The sequence below is a fragment of the Zosterops lateralis genome (genome assembly GCF_965231275.1).
Source record: "Zosterops lateralis genome assembly, chromosome: 6".
Lineage (NCBI taxonomy): Eukaryota > Metazoa > Chordata > Aves > Passeriformes > Zosteropidae > Zosterops > Zosterops lateralis.
In genome coordinates, this window is record NC_139761.1 from 22715018 (window position 1) to 22733134 (window position 18117).

Consider the following 18117-nt stretch of genomic DNA (forward strand, 5'->3'; position numbering starts at 1 on the left):
CACAATGTGCTCCCAAAAAAAACCCTAACAGGACACAGTGAAGTAGGTCCAGGGGAAACAAAAGTGATTCTACTATGGGAAAGAATAATAAGGGAGCAATTCTTTCACAAGCAAAGCTAAAAGAAGTTACTAAAGAAAGATGGAACAATCATGATTTGTTACTAGTAAGAAATAGGAAGTCTAGTACTTGAGTTATCAAAAGAAGTTTTATAGAAATGACATAAAATATAGTATATCAATCTACTTGTACAGATTTCCAATCTCTGCAGCAGTAAAAGCTAAAAAACCCACAAAAACCACACACACAAAAAAAAAAAAAAAAAAAAAAAAAAAAGACAGATATCATCAAAACATTTCCATTTTAGGAACATGACAGAAAGAAATCCATGAAACTATGGACTTCAGAGCAACCAAAGAACAGCGGCACATCCAACCCTGATGAATGTCGTGGTCTTTTAGGCTGCAGATGTAAGTAGCCTGCCCATAGGCTTGAGGCCCAAACAAATCATCTTCCACTTCATAGGCAGGAGGGTAAAAGGGTAAGGAATGCATCTGTCTTTTCAAACTACTACGGATCCACCAGAAAGCACAGGGACAGAGAAACAGTTCAGAGGAATTTTTTCTACTTACTCCAGTCCATCTACAGTATCTTCTTCCTCCTCTGAGGATGAGCCAGTTTCCTCCAGATCTTTAGCCATCCCAACTGGCATTTCCTCTGGGAGTTTTCATACAGCCCAGTCCCGGGTGCAAGAGCAGTTACCTGCAGTAAAGATTAAATGCTGGAATGAACAGCTAAGCAGGACAGTGAGAGGCATCAGGTAACTACCATCTCCTGCCAGTACATATTTCTCACAAGACTATCAACAAGTCTGTTAACATCTGTGATCTGTCAAACATCACTTCTGAGACACGAGAATGCAGCAAGAGGCATCACCTTCCAGCAGACTATTCCGCACCTGCCCGCGAGATCCACCCGGGCGCTTACCGGTAACGCGCGTCCCTGCCCCGCCCTGCCCCGCCTCGGCCCGCAGAGCCACGCCAGGCCGGCCCGGGCCCAACGGGAAACGCCCGCCGAGACCGCCCCGCCGCCCGAGGACAGCCGGACCCCGTAACGCCTCCACCGGCGCAGGAGCGGCCCTCCGGCCCGAGGGGCGCCTACGGCCCGGCCCACCCGGCGCCAGGCCAAGCACGGCGACCTCCGGCGACCCCAGAAGAAGCAAGAAGGGCGAGGAGCGCCTAAGGCAGCGGGTCCCCGTGCTAGCCGTACCTGCCCCCGCACGACCGGGCCGCGTCGGGCCGGGCGCACAAGGCAACCCCGGCCCCTCCCGCCGCTTCCCCGTTACTACAACAACCGACGGGCGGCGGCCCCGCCCCGGCGCGCAGCCCCCCCGCCGCCTCACTGCGCAGGCGCGCTTCACTCCGCCCCCTGCCGGTGCTCCCACCTACTCCCGCGAGGTGGGCGGGGCCGGCAGAGGGCCCGCCTCCCGCGCGGCGAGGGATCCGATTGGCGAGAGGCGGTCACGTCACGTGGCGCGCGCATGGAGCGGCGCACAGCGGCCAATGGGAGCGCCGGGCGGTGGCGCGGGCGGGGCTCCGGTGTCGCCGCGGGATCGCCACTGGTAACGGGCGGTGACTTGTCGTGGGCCCGGCGGGCGCGGTTCGAGCCGGCGGGGAGGATGAGCCGGTTCCTGAACGTGCTGCGCAGCTGGCTGGTGATGGTGTCCGTCATCGCCGCCGGGAACACCGTGCAGAGCTTTCGTGATCACGGCTTCCTCTCGGAGAAGCTGTACACCGCCAGCCCCGGCCTCGGTAAGGGCCGCGCCGGCTGCCCTGGCGCCTGGAGGCCGCCTTCCGGCCCTGGGCCTTGGGGTGTCCTGGGGGTCCCCCCTCTGGGGCCCTGGACTCCACGGCGGGACTGGGGGTGGCAGGCAGGGCCGTGCGTGGTCTCCATGTGCTCCCTTCTTTACGCAGTGAATGGGCTCCAGGCTCGGACCTTCGGCGTCTGGACCCTGTTGTCATCAGTGATCCGCTGCCTCTGCGCAATCGACATCCGTAACAGGACGTATGTAAAGCAGCACCCGAGAAATCCATTGGTTTTCTTGCTAGACACAGCCCGAGCTTAGGGGGCGGCACAGAGGAGGTGGGGAATCAAAAGCTGTTCCTGAACTTTCTATACTATAGACAGCGTTCCCCTAAAAAAGCTCAAATAGCAGTATGAGATTTGTGTGATAGCTGCTGTCCCCTTCTTCCTCTGTGGGGACAGCCTGTGCGTTTGATTTCTGTTCTTAGCTCAGTCACAAACTGGTACTGAGAACCTCTTACTGTCACCAATTTCTGAGCTCCAGCTTGGAGAGCATTTTCTGAATGGCACTGCTGCTCTGTTAATTAAGCAATTGCTAATGCTGTGCTGTGACCGATGCTCAATACTTATTTTACTATGACAGCTCAGCTAAAAACTGGGACAGTTTTAGGTGCCCCATTGCAGTGGTCTTAACTGGTTGCTTTCTTTCCTACACTCTTACCTGGGCCTGATAACAGGGCCTGAGGGGCAGCCTGATGCCTAATGGGAGACACACCAATTCTCCCTGTGCTAACAATAAAACGCTTTTGTCACTGCATTCCTCAGCCCTGCAGCAGAACTGTTCACCTGGCAGTATGTGCTTGGATTGCCTAGGCTTATCTGAGGTAGGGAGGTGCAGGGACTAAATGATAGGTTTTTAGGGGGTGGTGGCAATGCCAGTTGTCAAGAATCAGTTGTTTCTTGAAGGAATTTTGTCTTGCATCTCTTCAACCTGCACCCTTTTCAACAGCTGTGGCCCATAGAGGGTAACAGAGCACAGGTGGGAAAACATTGGGTGATGCAGCCTAAAGTCAGCCAAGTCCTATCACCCTAGTTCTCTGCTCATCCAGTTCTTACCTTCTTTTTATGCGTGCACATACTTCTCATTTCACTGATTCCCTACTCATGCTCTCCCCTCTTCACTTTCCTTCAGGCCAGACAATGCCTCTGACTTTCAATGCCCCATTGAACATGCTGCCCTGTTCTCCTCTCAGCTGTTGCCCAGGGAGATTTTGCACCTTAGCAGGTGAGGGACAAAGTCCCCTCTGTGCTGTCAGTGAGAGCAGATGGGGCAGCATGCAGGTTTGCCTTTTTTTTCCACTCAGCCATATTCATGCCTGTACTATGGTATGATAACCTGCTTTTTTTTTGCTCTTCAACAGCCTCTATCACCTCACGCTCTTTACCTTCTTTTTGGCCCTTGCTCACTTCCTCGCTGAGGTCTTCATATACCACACGGCAGCTTTGACAATTGGAATTATGGCACCCCTCATGGTAGCAAGTAAGTAGAGCTCTGCATCCTCCCCCTGCATACTCTCCTTGGAGCTATGACACCCCAAAAAACTCCCCATGCAGCTATGGGCTGAGGGGATGGCAGGGATGAGGGGATGCCTCATCTCTTGTCCAGCATTTTCTACACAACTCATCCTGTATCTCTATCACAGGTTTCTCTATTATGGGGATGTTGATTGGGCTGCAGTACCTGGAGGTAGAAGCTCTGTCACAAAACAAGAAGAAAAACTGAAGTTTGGGACTTTTTGTAGGTCTTCTGTCTTCACTGCCAGACTTCCACAAAAGCTCAGCAGAACTTCTCCAGGACACCAGTCCCATTGATGGGTCAGTGTTGGACTCTGTCAATCACTGTCGTTACCAAGTTGTTTTTGTCTTGGCCAGGCAACATTTCAACTGACTGATGTCAAAGACCAAGTCCCAGAGGAGTTTGTATCAAATCTTATGGGAGGCAGTTGGTGACTGACGCCTTGGGTAGTAGGCAAAGTCTCTGGCATGCCCAGAGCACTGACTTCTCTCCTGGTGTACTTGTGTGGACAAGGTGCAGAACTATCCTGGATTTAATGAATGCTTTGGACCAGAAAGAAAAGGTGCTACCCCTGGCACTGCTGTGTAACTTGCATGTGTGTGTTCCCCAGGGGCCATTTCTAATAAATGACAAAAAACTGCAATGGGCTATGTTTGTCTTTCTGCTCTACAGCAGTGGGTAGAAGATCAGAGCCAACAGCAGCTTCCACTGTATGTTGCAGAATACGTCATCTCTCTTTACAGTAAATGAACCGTGCCCTGACTCCTTACCACAAAGTTCCAGGTCTGACTGCTCTCAAACACACATGAAGAGGGTCGTTGATGCTCTCTTCTGCACCATGCTGGTGACAGCAAACTCAAACTATGCATCTGTGAGTGAGGACTGAGCTTCCCGTGTAATGAGCTACAACTGCAGAAGATGGAGAAAGCAGGAACAGGTTCTTTTGACCTAGAGAGAATAATGCCCAAAACAGTGGGTGGCACACAGAATGCAGAAAAAAAACCAGCAGGAACTCCTACCTGGGAAGACAAAGGGAGTAAAAGCACTGGGCACAGCAATAGCACTGGGGAGAAAGATGATTTTTCCACTCTGCAGAACATTTCAGGCTATTAAATGAACCACACGTAGACTGTTTTCAACCATTTAATATGAATACGTCATGTTTCATTGTACAATTCAAATGCTTATATTTTATATTGAAATTTCTATTGCAAATCACTCTAAACCCCCATCCTCAATCCCAAATTATAAGATAGGACTTCAATCACAGAATATGCTGAATTGGAAGGAATTTATCAGGCTCACAATCCAACATCTGGCCCTGCACAGGCCCCCTTAGAATCACATCATGTGCCTGAGAGTGTTGTCTAAGCACTTACTGAATTCAGGCTGTATCAAAATGTAATGTATAAAAAAAAGGTTAAAATCTCACCAAAAAAAAAAAAGTTTTTGTCAAAAATAGTCTATCAGAGAGGAGCATTTTTAACTATTTCACCTCAGCACAGCTTTTGTTCCCTGCCTCAAATAATACATAAGTAACTGCATGATTTAAGGTGTACAAGGACACTTAAGGCACCAGCAGGGGTGGGATGCTGGAAAGGACGGAGAAGTGATAAAAGGATCTACAGTTGTTTAGAAGATAAACAGCATACAGATGGGCAGTGTCTATAAGACACAAATGCTGGTAAGTGGACACCTTCTCCTGTTCTCTATTATGAAACAGGAAGCTTCCACACTGGAGCAAAGCTTGATTCCCATCATGCCCCTCTCTGTCGCTGTGAAAAGCAACACAGCCTTGGCTGTTTTTTCTCAATGTAACACTTCACAAAAGTTTGTATGTAGTGTTAAAACATGAAAAGGCACTTCATTGTTAAAGAGGAAGACACAGTCCTCAGCCGAGGCAAATTGTGGTTTGATTCACTTTTGTTGCTAATGTAGTGATGAGCTAGATTTAGGCTGCAGAACTAGTCCTTGCCTCAAGCTAGAAGGAGGCATATTGATACCTCTTAATTACTCCTAATATGTAGGAATGTCAGGGCAAGCCCAGTGAATTCCGAGCAGAAGTTTATCCAGATTAAGAGTGCTTCATCTGGGAAAGCCAAATAAAAAAAAACAAGAGCTGGCAGCAGCTGGTAAATTGCTTTGCACTTGCTGGTAATGTACTGAGGCCTCTATTACTACCTGTGTTATACAGCATCATGGGAACCAAGGCAACGCAATCCCTTTTCCCTGGAGACAGGTCTTCAGGGCTGCTCACAGAGTAAGTGTGGTCCAGCTTCTGCCTTTCATGTCACAGCCACAGGCAAGGTGCCACCATCATGCTCAGAGTTATCCTGGTACTGTCACTGTTCTCTCAGCACATGTACTTTTTCCAAACATACATGGTAGGACTGGGGGGACACAGCAGATTTTCCTAACTTTTCCTCCCAAACACCAAAACAGCAAGATGCAAAGATAAAACCGACAAAATCAACCCCCCTCTTGTTTTGCTCTTTCACACTCTCCAGAAGCAGTTCACAGGGCTCTTGTCCTGAGGCTGCCCCACTCCCACGGGGTACATGTCACAGGAGGATGGTGCAGGTAGAAAAGATGGGAATGAGGGGAGCTGTATCTCCCAGCTTTGCCATCCCTTCATTTCACAACCGTGATTCCTCAAGGACTATGGGATTAGCATAGGCTTCTGGCAACACTTTCTGCAAGTCAGAGAAAAACAATATGGTTAGGATCCTGGCTGGCCAGACCCAGGCTTCAGAGATACCAGCTGGCCAGAGCCTGGATAGTTCATAGCTCCCTGTTAGTGCAGAAATCCCCAAAGAAGAATCGCCATCCTCAGAGACTGCTGCTGGTTCCCTCTTCCTTCTCTAGCCACTCTGACTGCCCAAGCAAAAGCCACTGGGGCAGCAGGGCAGTGCAACATCTGACTGTTGAAGCTACTTGCTGCAGTCCTTAGACCATTATTAATTCACTGTGGGGCTGATACCACCAAAGGTACCAGACCCACAGCCAGCTCACCAACATTTCACTGTGACACAAGCTCAGCCTCAAAGCATGAAGTTGCAGGGCCAGTTCCCTGGGCAAGGGAAAGTGCTGGGAACTCCTTCATGCCATGAGGCCGCACAGTGTCTGTGCAAACACCAGAGAGAACTTGCTTCCTTTACATCCTCAGGAGGCTTAGCACAACCACTAGTTCCCCTGTGTTCTTACTCCACCATGTCTGAGGCCTCTTCCACTCCCAGACACATTGCTTATCTTGCTTATCTTCAAGTCTTTTCATCCATACCCACACTGCCCGTCAAAGTGCTAGCACCCTCTGTCCTGGTTCTTCCCTTTCCCCATCTTGGATTTATGGCTGAGATAATTCGACAGAATGGTGCCTTCTTTGAAGTTCACTACTTATACCTTAAAGAGACATAAGAAATAAGAGGCAAACATACAAAAGTATTTTTCTCCATAAATCCTGTAGAAGAACTAGCCTAATTTCTTGAAACCTTAAGATGAAGGAAGCTTTTCCCAGAGGAAAAGCAAGGAAAACTGAGACTGTTGCCCAATTACCACCCCATCCTCAGCTTCATGGAACAGTCAAACTGTCACAATTCCAGTTCAGCTTTCCTGGTGGAATTTGACAAGCTCAGCTTCTGAGCCTTTCTGGGGTGTGTTAGGATTAATCTTGAAACTTCTTCCCCTAGGGAATTTCTGATGCCTCTCAGGTTCTGATTCTGCTTACAGTGAGACAACTCAGCTGTCACCAATTCAGAAGACAGCACACATAAGGGTGAATGTGGAGTTTCCTGCAGCCTGGGCTCTGAGTTTACTCACTGTAAGGCAAGACTGACATCTCAGGCAGAAATCAGAGGTGCACAGGAAAGAGGTTCACATCCCCAGTCCAGTTCAAGAGAAATCCAGGCAGCATGGAAGCATGAGATATGAAACATTCTCATTTTGAGTAGGCTCTTACACAATCTGTAGGTGAAAAGGTTTTACAGAATTCAGCAGCAATATCCCAAAGCAGAGGATTGAGATAAGGAAAGCTTCAAAGAGATGTCTGGAAGCAAAAGCCAGGAAGTGCAAAGAGGGAACTTCAACAAGCAGGAAGGGTCGGGGGGGTTCATGAAGTAGTGCCAGAAGTAGGAATAAGGGGAAATCTGCATTTAGACTTTGGAAACTCTACCAGAATGCACCATGGAAGCACTCAAGCAACTCAGAACAGGCTCCCCAAGCACCCCTGGGGTCTCAGCACCAGTCATCTGCTGTGGAGCTATAGGAACAGAGATTTAGATCAGACAGGACTCCACCACCTTGGGAAAGGAAGCCTGCTCTCACAGCTGTGAGTCACAGTCCTGGACAAGGGCATACAGATGGCCTGCCTATGGCTTTGGGACAGGAGAAGGCTGCCTCCCACACAGTAAACACAGAAATGGAGTAGGGAAGTTTGGGAAGCAGAGAATGGATACACATTGTTTGTGCCCACTAGACAAAATTCCAGTATTTTTTTATTAGCAGTATTTCACTAGAGGCTAAGCATGGTGCAGCTTCCAACAGAATCAAGTAAGCTACTGAGGGTGGACACTTGTCCTGAACAAACTACGGAAGATCAGCAAAGGTGCTTTTTCTTAATGCAAAGAAACAATACAAAAGGATTTGCATGGATGCTGAAAATCACAAGCAAATGAGCACAAGCAGTACACAGCATATTCATGAGTATAATGTGTGTGCTGAATCAACTGACACTACTATGAAATCTTAAGGCAAAACACTGGAATGGCTTCAGATGCATTTACAACAAAGGCAGTACACAAAAAGCCTCATTATCATGTAGAACAGGCATTTGATCCAACTGTCCTGAGATATAGAAAGCTAACCCAGCTGGAGCTCTAGGAATTGAGGCAGATAAAAGTGGGGAGGATTGTTGGGACCACACTACAGCTTAATTAATAGAGGACAAGGTGTACACAATGCCATTAGGCTAATTTAATCTACTAACTGCAACATTTGTTTAATCATAACTGCAGCAGATGAGGGAACCAATAGAAGACAAAGTGCTACACAGCCCACGGCACAGTGCTTCAATGGAAAGTGAGATCTGCACAACTTGACAAGAGTCACTTGTGAGCTTGCAGAGCACAGCTCTGCATGCTCTGCAAGCTCACAAGTGACTCTTGTCAAGTCCTCTCCTTGCAACAACCACAGAATTGTTTAGGCTGGAAAAGACCCTTAAGATCACAGAGTCCAACTACAAACCCAGCATTGCCAAGTCCACCGTGTCGCTAAAAACCACATCCACATGTCTTATAAATGTCACCTCCTGGGATGGTGACTCTAACATTTCTCTAAGCAGCCTGTTCCAATGCTTGACAACCTTTCCAGTGAAGAAATTTTCCTAACACCCAATCTAAATCTCCCATGGTGCAACTTGAGGTTATTTCCTCAAGTTTCCTGTCGCTTGTTACTTGGGAGAGGAGACTGACCCCCAGCTCACTATGACCTGCCTTCAGGTAGTTGTAGAAAGCAAAAAGGTCTCCCTTGAGCTTCCTTGTCTCCAGGCTAAACAACCCCAGCTCCGTCAGCTGCTCCTCATTGGACTTGTGCTCCAGAGCTTTCACCAGCTCCATTGCCCTTCTCTGGACAGGCTCCAGCACCTCAATGTCCTTCTTGTAGTGAGGGGTCCAAAACTGGACACAGGACTCGAGGTGCAGCCTCAACAGGTACAGGGAGACAACCTCTTTCCTAGTCCTGCTGGCCACACTATTCCTGACATAAGCCAGGATGCCTCTGGCCCTCTTGGCTACCTGGGCACACGCTGGCTCGTGTTCAGTGGCTGCTGACCAGCACCCCCAGGTCTTTTTCCAATGGACTACTTTCCAGCCGCTCTTCTCCCAGCCTGTAGCACTGCATGGGGTTGTTGTGACCCAGCTGCAGGACCCAGCACTCGATCTTGTTGAACCTCATGAAATGACCTCAGCCCATGAATCCAGCCTATGCAGGTCCCTCTGCAGAGCCTTCCAACCCTCCAACAATACTCCTGCCCAATTCAGGTTTTGGTCTGCAAACTGAGTAAGGGTGGGCTTGATCCCCTCAGCCAGGTCATCAACAAAGTCATTAAACTCAGTCCCCAATACTGAGCCTTGGGACACACAAATGGTGACCTGATGCCAGCTGGATATAACTCCATTTACCATCACTCTTTCCCTGCCCATGGGACTCTTCCTCATACTTCCATCAAAGCACAGCAGCTTCATGGTCCCTGTAGAGCATGCCCTAATCTTAGCACAGTTAAGGCTGGTTTTCCCAATTGGCTCAACCTGCTTTTGCCTGTTAGTCCTGTTGACTGTGGCAATAAATGATTGTCGTAGGGTGATGTTTGTACCCTCAATTGCCTGCTGGGTTTGTGTTGGATCTGGGAGAAGGGAGAAGGGAGAGGCAGTTTGTTTTCAGAAACTCTCCTCTGCCAGCTGGCCTTGAGAGTTGGAGTCAGCAATACACGGCATGGGACTGAGAGATCTTTTTTTTTGTTCCTTTTTTTTCAGTAGTTAGTTAGTTAGTGTGTAGCTAGCAGAGGGAGAAAAGCTTCTCTTTTTCTTCTCCTCCTGTTTTTTTTTCTTTTTTTTTTTTTTTTCTTCTTTTTTTTTCTTTCTTGGTTTTTTTTTTTTTTCCCCCTTTTTTTCCACCTTCCCTCGGAACTGTTAAAAATCTCTCTGGACTGAGGACCTGGGGGAGCGCCATGGGGGCTTACACTTGGAACCCACCAAGATCTGTGCAGCAACATTTCCCAGTGCCAGAGGGACTGAGACAGAGCAACCACCTCCAGGAGGGACTTCTTTTCCAAATCTGTCATCTCTCCAGAGCAGCACAAAGTTCTTGTCATCGGGTATTGTTAAATTTATTGTGCTGGGGAGTGCTTTGCCTGTTTAATAAACAGGGTTCTTTCCACTTCTCTCTGAGGAGGTTTTCTTTCCAAATTGGTTGGGGGAGGGGAGAGAGAGCCCCTTAGGAGGTTTCCTCCCAGATTTGCTCTAAACCACTACAATGATACACATAGTCTATCACACCTTGAAAAGTGAAGGGTAGCATGGATAACTTAGTAAACCAGTTTGTCAGTGTGAAGCAGAGGACAGTAAATAGTAAAGCATACCACCCCAAGCAACAGCTAAGAAAACGCGAAGTACCACTGATATTCACAGATCAACAAGCACAGAACGTTACAACTTTCACGCATTCTTATACCACAAGGCACCAAACCAATGACTCTGCTCTTGCTACGTGTTTTTAAATTTCCCTCTTGAAGCTGGCCATGCACCCTGTCTGTGTTCAAAGCCAATTCTTTAAAGGGTTATCACCCCTGGTATCACCCCCAGCCAAGAACTTGGACTGTAAAAATAGTATCCGAGAAGTGAAGTGGCTCTAAATGTTTGCACCTCTTCTCCCTAACAAATGACTGACAGTTCAGTTCTCCATCTGCTCTAGCACCAGGCTTTGATTTGCTGCACCTAGCTGAATCCCTACATCTCTGTCTGACATGAGTCTGGGGAGATCTCCACTCTGTTCTTGGAGGCTGTATTGTCTTTCCTCTCAGCTGAGTACCTAAGAAGACCAGAAAGATTCTTGATACTCTACAGCCATTGCAGTCACCCCAGAACTGCCACTGGTTTGGTGCCTGTGCCACCGTGTGAGTGTTCAGAGAAGTAGATTAGTGCAATTCTCCTACCTTGATGTGTTTAAGCTAATGATCAGGAGTGGGAATTGGTGGGGTTAGTTACAAGCTACAGTCCCATAATCCATGATCTGATTGCTGCCTTGGAGTCTCTGTAATGATAGTCACAAGTCACCATCCCAGAAAATATGGAGGCAAGTAGGAAAAGAAATGAAAGCGGAGCAAAATAAGAAAGGGAAACAGGCAAAAGAAGAAACCAGTAAAATCACCCAAGCATGTGTAAGGAACCTGTGTCACATAGAAAAGCTCCAGTACCTGACTTTGTCAGAGTTCTCCACAAAGGCAGCACACAATGCCCAAGCCCAGCTGGCTGATCCCCTGGCTGAGGCATCCATCTTAGTGCAGAACACCAGATTCAGCCTACCTTCAGTCAGTCGAGCACCTGCAGTTGGTTGTTAAGTTTGAGAATACTCAGGTGAGCTCACCCATGTGGAGGACACATTTGGGGTAGTGGTGGGGTGTGCACATGACTTCCTCAGAGCATGTCTCCTCAGAGGGAAGGAGCTGCCAGTAAATTTTTGACTAACTGAGACCTGTTATCTTACACACATCCCTCTGGTTCTTACTACTGACAGTTCTGAAGACTTTTAGGATTATAAAAATGACAGTGCACCACATTTGCTCTGGTCGCAATGCTCTTCCCCATGCAGCAGCAAGCTCTTACAATAGTATTTAGACTGAAAAAGATTTATACTAAAAATGGCTTATGCAAAAATGTACAATTCATCTGATGAGAGAAATGTCTGACAAAGAGAAAGGATCTTACTACTAGAAGGCATCACCTTCACTGCCAAAGGTCCTCAGGCCCTGTCCTGGGCCTTCCACATACATGTTATGAATTTAACTCAACAGTGCCACCAGCACAGGAGGAGGGCAGCAATGCCTTTTGAATAGAGCTGACTCAAGAGAGCAGAGAACTGAGGTTTTCACACTTTGCTAGTCATGATTGCTGATGGTTGCCTGAATGTTGAGCGGATATCTCTGCTAACATCCTACAAGAAGAGCCCAGAGCAATATGGAAAATAGCCCAAGCAACCAGTCCTCTCCCTTTCCCTGCAGGGAGAGCTTCTGACGGTATCCACTGCAACTGATTCATCAGAGGCTTTCTCCCTTGTGCAAACAGCTGCAGCTGCATTTATTGCACAATATGCCACAGGGACATCACACACCAAGCTCTGGAGTGCAGGTATGAGCTAGCAGCCTTGCCAGCAGCACTATGTAAAGCATGAGCAGCCAGGTTGCTTAAGCCCTCACTTAGGCTTTGCCACTTTAGCTTCCTCCAGTCACATACACTGAACCCCACTTGGCAGCTGATGGCAAGGAGTAAGGGGAATAATCTGCCAGCCTACAGGCCTAGAAATAATAGTTACTCAGCTCTAAAAAAGCAAAGCACTGAAGGCCTCAACACATTGTTAAGGGAGAGAAGCAAGCAACAGCACTGCCCTGTATCTGCCCCTAGCTGGTATGATGTGTGAAGCCCTACAGAACCCCAGAGGACCAGAGCCTACAGATTCTGCATGACATTAACACTGAGCAAACAGAGGCCTCAGCAGCTGGCAGAGCTGGGATTACATACAGTTTGAAAATGCCAACAAGGAGCTTCCCCACAAACCACCCCCTTTCCTAGAAAGAAGAGAAGTTGAGTGTTGTCCTGAGCTAATAGCAGGGGCACAGCAGAAATTCAAGGGGGGTTTACTCACTGTCTGTTCATTTTCTAAATTGGCCTGTTGTCTTCGGAGATCAGACTTAATGAATGCTGGAACAGAGGGAGGAAGAGAGATATGAAGGCAGTTAAGTCACCATGAATGCCTAAGTCAATTTCCCCAGGATTCAAAGGAGCAGCATAAGCCCCAGAAGAGACAGAAACACATTGCAATGAGCAAGAGAAACCACTCTCCTGGACAAGGCTGAAAACACTTCTGAAACAGGCAAGATAGAGATTCTCTATTGCAGCATGTAGAAGGTGCAACTTTGAGACCCCAGCCAGAGCCAGGGCAAAAAGCCTCGGCTCTTCTTTGTAACACAGACCAGATGCTTAAAGAGGATCAGCATTGCTATGGCACTGTTGTGTGGGTTCTGCCCTTTCCTGCAGGTACTGCACACAAATGCCTTCAATTAATATGCCAAGCCCAAAGCAAAGTCAGAATAGAAGAACACGGAAAATTTTAATTACCTGTCATAACGGTCCCCAGGAACAGGACGGAACAAAGCAAGAGGTTTCCTGCCTTTGTCCCAAAGCGATCCATGATTTGCCCTTGGCCAATGGTGAAGGCAATACCAAAAATCTACAAACAAACAAAGGCAATGTCAAGCTGTACTGTTATTATAAAGCAGGCCAAACTCTTTCCAATCTTTACCAAACAATCAGAGCATACAGGCCAGTCAAACAGGGGCTAAAGTTTGGTTATAAACACATCCAGAGGCACTTCCTTACAGCTAATGGAATGACAGATGACCCCGACGGCTGGAATATCATCTCTCACTGTAGATGAGCCAGGACAGTTAGAAACTATGTTGGAAAAGGCAAGGATGACTGGCATCCTGAAGTATTTTCTTAAACAGAAACAGAATGAGTGCCACTACAGAAATGCCATGAGGAACATCATTCAAAAAGCCAAGTCCCAGGGTGCTTAGATCTGCAGTACATTATACCAATAATGGACAAGAAATAAGACTCAAGGCTTAGAACTACAATTCTTTCTGCCTAAAAAGAGGCAAGCAAAGGGAAGACAGCACACCTACCTGTGCTGAGACATTAAGGAGCCCTGATGATGTTCCTTCTGATTCTGGGTATGTCAACTCTGCAGCAAACTCAAAGCCCAGGGGAAGGTATCCTGTCATGAAAAACCTGCAATGAAGTACACAGAAAGGAAGATTCAGCAACTGCCAGAAGGAAGACTGAAGAGATACAGTATAGATCATAACTCTAAAAGGCATCACCCCCAGCACAGTCAAACAGCCATGCCAGCCTACATGCTTTTTACTCTTGTCCACTGATCATCTATAGGCCTGTGGGTACCACTTGCTTTCCAAAAGCTTCCACTTGGTTACCTGGAACAATTAAGTGGCTGCAGCAGAGCAGGGTCACAATAATGCCCCTAATTCTAATGAAACACATACAAGTGAGAGTTGGGAAGGGCAGATAATTTTGTCCTTAAACCATGCAGGAGGTATTCAGATGCTATGGCTCTCCCCAGTCCCACCCACAGCAGGAGTTCCGCCTCCCTGCTCATCCACTAGCAGTTCACATGCTGAGGAAAGCAGCCTGCACATGAACTTACCCCAGCAACCCAGCAGTCACAAAGACCACCCAGAGGTGGCCCAGGCTCAGAGTGAAGGTATAGACTATCATTCCCACCAGAGACATGATATAGACAACTAGCGTTGTTTGCCTGCAAGAAAAAGCAACCAGGGTTTTATTTAATCCAGTCCTCCTTTTGCCCACAGATCTTAGTATAGCTCGTAGCACGTGTAAAAAAAAAACACATTTCAAGGTTGCCCACAGATCTTAGTATAGCTCATAGCACGTGTAAAAAAAAACACATTTCAAGGTTGCACAGTCTCTTGACACTCATACCCAGACAGAGGAACTGGACTGACAGAGAGCATGGAAGGGCCTGCACACTGAGCAGCACAGCAGAAGAAATATCCTACCACAGGTTGACAGGTGGCTGGTCATATACGATACATGCCACTTGAGGGGGAGAACAAATGCCTGTTAAAGAGATCATTGATCTTTCTTGGGCATCCTCTGTACTATAATGAGTTGAATATGCTTACTTATAAGCAGGAGTCAAAGAGATCAAGCACTCTCAAGGAGGAACGTAAAGGAAAGAGATGTCAACACTGCTAGAGTCTTATGAGCCTATAGTTTTCAGTGCTGTCTGAAACAGCTTTTATTGCTGCTCATTTCTGTTGTTTAAACTACCTGATGTATTTGGAGAGGTGACATACAAGCCAGGTTGCCCTCACAGCCTCACTCTCAAGCCTTGTGAGCATTTAGCAGGGACAGTGGTAGTTCCACAGCCAAGAGCAGCTGAGCCACAAGTTCTTGTCTCTGTGCAGAGAAGACAAAGACACCCCGTGCTCAGGAAGTATGCCAGTCAGATCCTGGGAGCAGCCAAACCTGCAGCCAGGCCACGCAAGGATCATTAGTGCACTTAGTACTGCAAGGCACAGACAGCAGTCCAGGCCAGCTTTTACTGCAACATTTAGCAATTGTCATCCTTGACTAAACACCAAGAAAACACTTCCCACATCAAAAAAAAAAAAACAAAACACAAGGCTCTTTCTAGTACAACAGGCAGTAGTAGGTCTTCACAGTACATAGTTTTGAGGAGGGAAAGGTAAATACTTTATCTGACTGAAATTCCACCAGGTTTTTGAAAGCAGAACAGTTAGCAGAGTTGATAAAACCTTTTGATCATTGTCTTTTAGGAAGAAGTTACATGTATTAGCACAAGCTACTTGTGTACTTTCTCCCAAATTGAAGTCTTAATCCATTAAAAAATGTGTTTGATCTCAGTTCTTAGAATTCTACTGAAGAAACTCAATCTCAAACTATTTTCACTTTTCCTTTTTAATGCAAATTATCATTGTCAAAAATCCAGCCCAAGTAGGCAGTAAGTATTACAATGTGTAAGAAAATGTTCCCAGTATACTGAATTACTACAGATAAATCCAGACTGTTCCAGCTAAGGTTCTGTCCTACCTCACTGCTGCAATGACTGCAGTCAGTGGGGCTCATGCCCGTATGTCAATTCTTATCTGAATATAGGCCTGAAAAGCTAATTTCAAGCTTCAGCTATTGATCTCTACTTACAAGGTTCACCAGGCTCATTTAATATATTGAAAGGCTAAACAACATGCTGTGGCGAGTAATTTTGTGGTGTATCAAAGGAGTAGTTAAATCCCTTAACCTCTAATGCTATATGATTTCTAGAGTAAGGTCTTTCCAAAGTTTTCACAGAGGGATAAATTCATCTGTGAAGGCAGCATAAAGGGACTGCTTACTTCTGTTATAATCCATTGCAGAGAGGTGCTTCATGGTTGGCACAGAGCCTGGAGGCTGCAGAAGGAGAAGAGCTGAAAGATTGACTGAGCAGAGGAGTAGTCCCAGAGAGTGAAAGAGACGCAAGTAAAAGCCTTTTTCTGTTCAATACAGGTTCCTCAGGTATGTCCCATGAGTACTTATGCCTCCTATGCCTTGACAAGCAGCCATGGAGGAAAGAGATGATTAGGAAAGGAGCTCAAAGCTAAAATTACAGTTCTGTACTTGGGCTACATGAACCAAGTTTGAATGGGGTGCTCCTTCCATAGACAGAAGTCTCCAAACTACATAGCAGTCAGTGCTAAAATACTGTGCAAGTCTCCAAGATGTGGCTGCAGCCCTTGGAAGCTTAGTCACTGCCAGCAGGGACATTCAGCCCATGGAGAATTTTATCATTTTTTCTCACCACAGCCAGTTTTCAGCTCAGTGAAGAGGTCTCAGGATAGTCACACAAAATCTCAATCAGTTTCCTTGGCTTATGGTTCAAGTCTTCCAAATTATTTGTATCTTATTCAGTGTCATGACAGTTGCCAAGTGTTGCACTTCACGCCTCATCTCCAAGCAAAGGTGAAGAATGAGATAGTGACCAGATGTGGTCAAGACTTTGTTTCACATTGATGTTATGTCATTAGTCAAGCTGCAAGAGGGGAGTTCCCAGAACGTGCTGCGCCCCACTGAGAACTAGAGCAGGCAGACTCCTGAAGGTATTCTTCACTGAAACTGCAGAACTGTGTAGAGGACAAAATGGAGAAAACTGATCCTGCCATGGGTATCCTCATTAGCAAGTTTTCCTGACTGACCTCCCTGAATCATTAGGCTGTAGAAAGACAAAATTAATCAACAGACCTTCGTGGAAGAACAAGACCACAGGGCTGAGTGTTGTGGGAATCACAGACCAGGAAGCACCATGAAGCCATGAGCTGCTGCCTGCTCACCACAGAAGACTCCTCACAGGAACTGAACAGACAGCAGTGAATGCAAATCTTGCTTCAGGAAACAGCCTTAAGCACACAAGCAGACTTCTCCTAAACCAGACTTCAGCAAAACCCTGCTCCCCCAAGCATACAACTGATGACAAGAAAATGAGATTTAGTGCTCAGCAGTCCAAGAAAGATGCAATATTTCAAAGAGGGTTAAGTGAGATACTGGTAGATACTGGTGCATAGGGAAACAAAAACCCCTGGGGAAAGACACAGAGGCAGAGTGTTCTCAGGAAGTGGCCTTTGACACCCTGTTCACCAGAGGACAAGAATGCTCTGTGGCCCTACGGGCACCAGGGCATGGAAAAATGCCCAGTTTTAGCTTAATAAGCCTCTTATCATAGCCATAAATCTATCTCATGGGAGTGAAAAAAGCACGAAGGAGGAGAAGCAGATTCTCAGAGCACATCAGCACTACATTCTAGAGTTTTTAGCAACCTACTCCTATGACTCTACAGGGACTGACAATTTTCATTGTGTGAAACGGGGAACAGAGACTGTCTAGTTGGCAGGCTGATTAGTGCAGTGAATACAGGCTGGAAGTTAGGCATCCTGCCACATTACCTTAGAAAAACTGAGGTTAACCCAACCCTGTGCTCTGGGGTGTGGAAAGGAAGCCTGCTGCACCCATGTGGAAGCATTGCTACAAAGGCACCAGTGCCAAGTCTCTGTGGCAGAGCCAGAGAGAGATCTGTGAAGGACCTGACACGCTTGTCACTTAGATGAACCTAACTAGCCCTGACATTCATCTGCCTTCCCAGTCACATTCCCAAACCTTCTGAAAGGACAGATTAAAGAGCTCACACAAGGGGCTCTGAGAAAAAAGAGACCTTGGAGAAAAAAGCCAGACAAGGCCAGCACCAGCAGGGAACAGGGCTGAAATGAAGAATACACCTCCTGCTGTTCAGTCAGCTCCAGAAGAAGCCTCAGAACAAGGACAGGGTATGGCCCAGCCCAGCCTTATCCACAAGGTCACTTGGATGAGGAAAGCAAAATTGACAG

The 18117-nt window shown here is 47.1% G+C and overlaps 3 protein-coding genes across 8 annotated transcripts in view; 1 reads left to right on the forward strand and 2 right to left on the reverse strand.

The window, feature by feature from the left end:
- Positions 1 to 1367, reverse strand: part of TTLL5 (tubulin tyrosine ligase like 5) — a 120423-nt gene extending 119056 nt beyond the window's left edge. For all 4 annotated transcript variants that reach the window (XR_014590434.1, XR_014590435.1, XM_083864166.1 and 1 more), the window contains exons 1-2: positions 1268 to 1367; positions 631 to 760 (exon numbers count right to left, since the gene is read on the reverse strand). Coding sequence is in view for 2 of the 4 variants with exons in the window: in XM_083864166.1 (XP_083720292.1) it covers positions 631 to 710 (80 nt within the window). In the remaining 2 variants the exon portion in view is untranslated. The remainder of the gene's footprint in view (positions 1 to 630; positions 761 to 1267) is intronic.
- A 232-nt stretch (positions 1368 to 1599) lies between these two features.
- Positions 1600 to 4398, forward strand: ERG28 (ergosterol biosynthesis 28 homolog). Its single transcript, XM_083863939.1, has 4 exons — positions 1600 to 1809; positions 1972 to 2062; positions 3223 to 3341; positions 3505 to 4398. The coding sequence occupies exons 1-4, from the start codon at positions 1677 to 1679 to the stop codon at positions 3582 to 3584; spliced, it is 423 nt and encodes a 140-aa protein (XP_083720065.1). The 5' UTR covers positions 1600 to 1676; the 3' UTR covers positions 3585 to 4398.
- Positions 4399 to 4411: 13 nt separating this feature from the next.
- Positions 4412 to 18117, reverse strand: part of FLVCR2 (FLVCR choline and putative heme transporter 2) — a gene marked incomplete at its 5' end in the record, with an annotated part of 35957 nt that continues 22251 nt past the window's right edge. The window contains 7 exons of one of the 3 annotated variants that reach the window (XR_014590416.1): positions 4412 to 6070; positions 7194 to 7337; positions 11080 to 11177; positions 12786 to 12841; positions 13259 to 13370; positions 13828 to 13933; positions 14367 to 14477. Coding sequence is in view for 2 of the 3 variants with exons in the window: in XM_083863937.1 (XP_083720063.1) it covers positions 6014 to 6070; positions 12786 to 12841; positions 13259 to 13370; positions 13828 to 13933; positions 14367 to 14477 (442 nt within the window). The remainder of the gene's footprint in view (positions 6071 to 7193; positions 7338 to 11079; positions 11178 to 12785; positions 12842 to 13258; positions 13371 to 13827; positions 13934 to 14366; positions 14478 to 18117) is intronic. The other 2 variants (XM_083863938.1, XM_083863937.1) reach the window with 2 other exon arrangements.

Bases quoted from the DNA above. Each gene is read 5' to 3' on its own strand.
- ERG28 (XM_083863939.1), top strand. From the start codon at position 1,677: ATGAGCCGGTTCCTGAACGTGCTGCGCAGCTGGCTGGTGATGGTGTCC. The intron at 1,810-1,971 runs GTAAGGGCCGCG...TTCTTTACGCAG, and splicing joins CACCGCCAGCCCCGGCCTCG to TGAATGGGCTCCAGGCTCGG. The intron at 3,342-3,504 runs GTAAGTAGAGCT...TCTCTATCACAG, and splicing joins GGCACCCCTCATGGTAGCAA to GTTTCTCTATTATGGGGATG.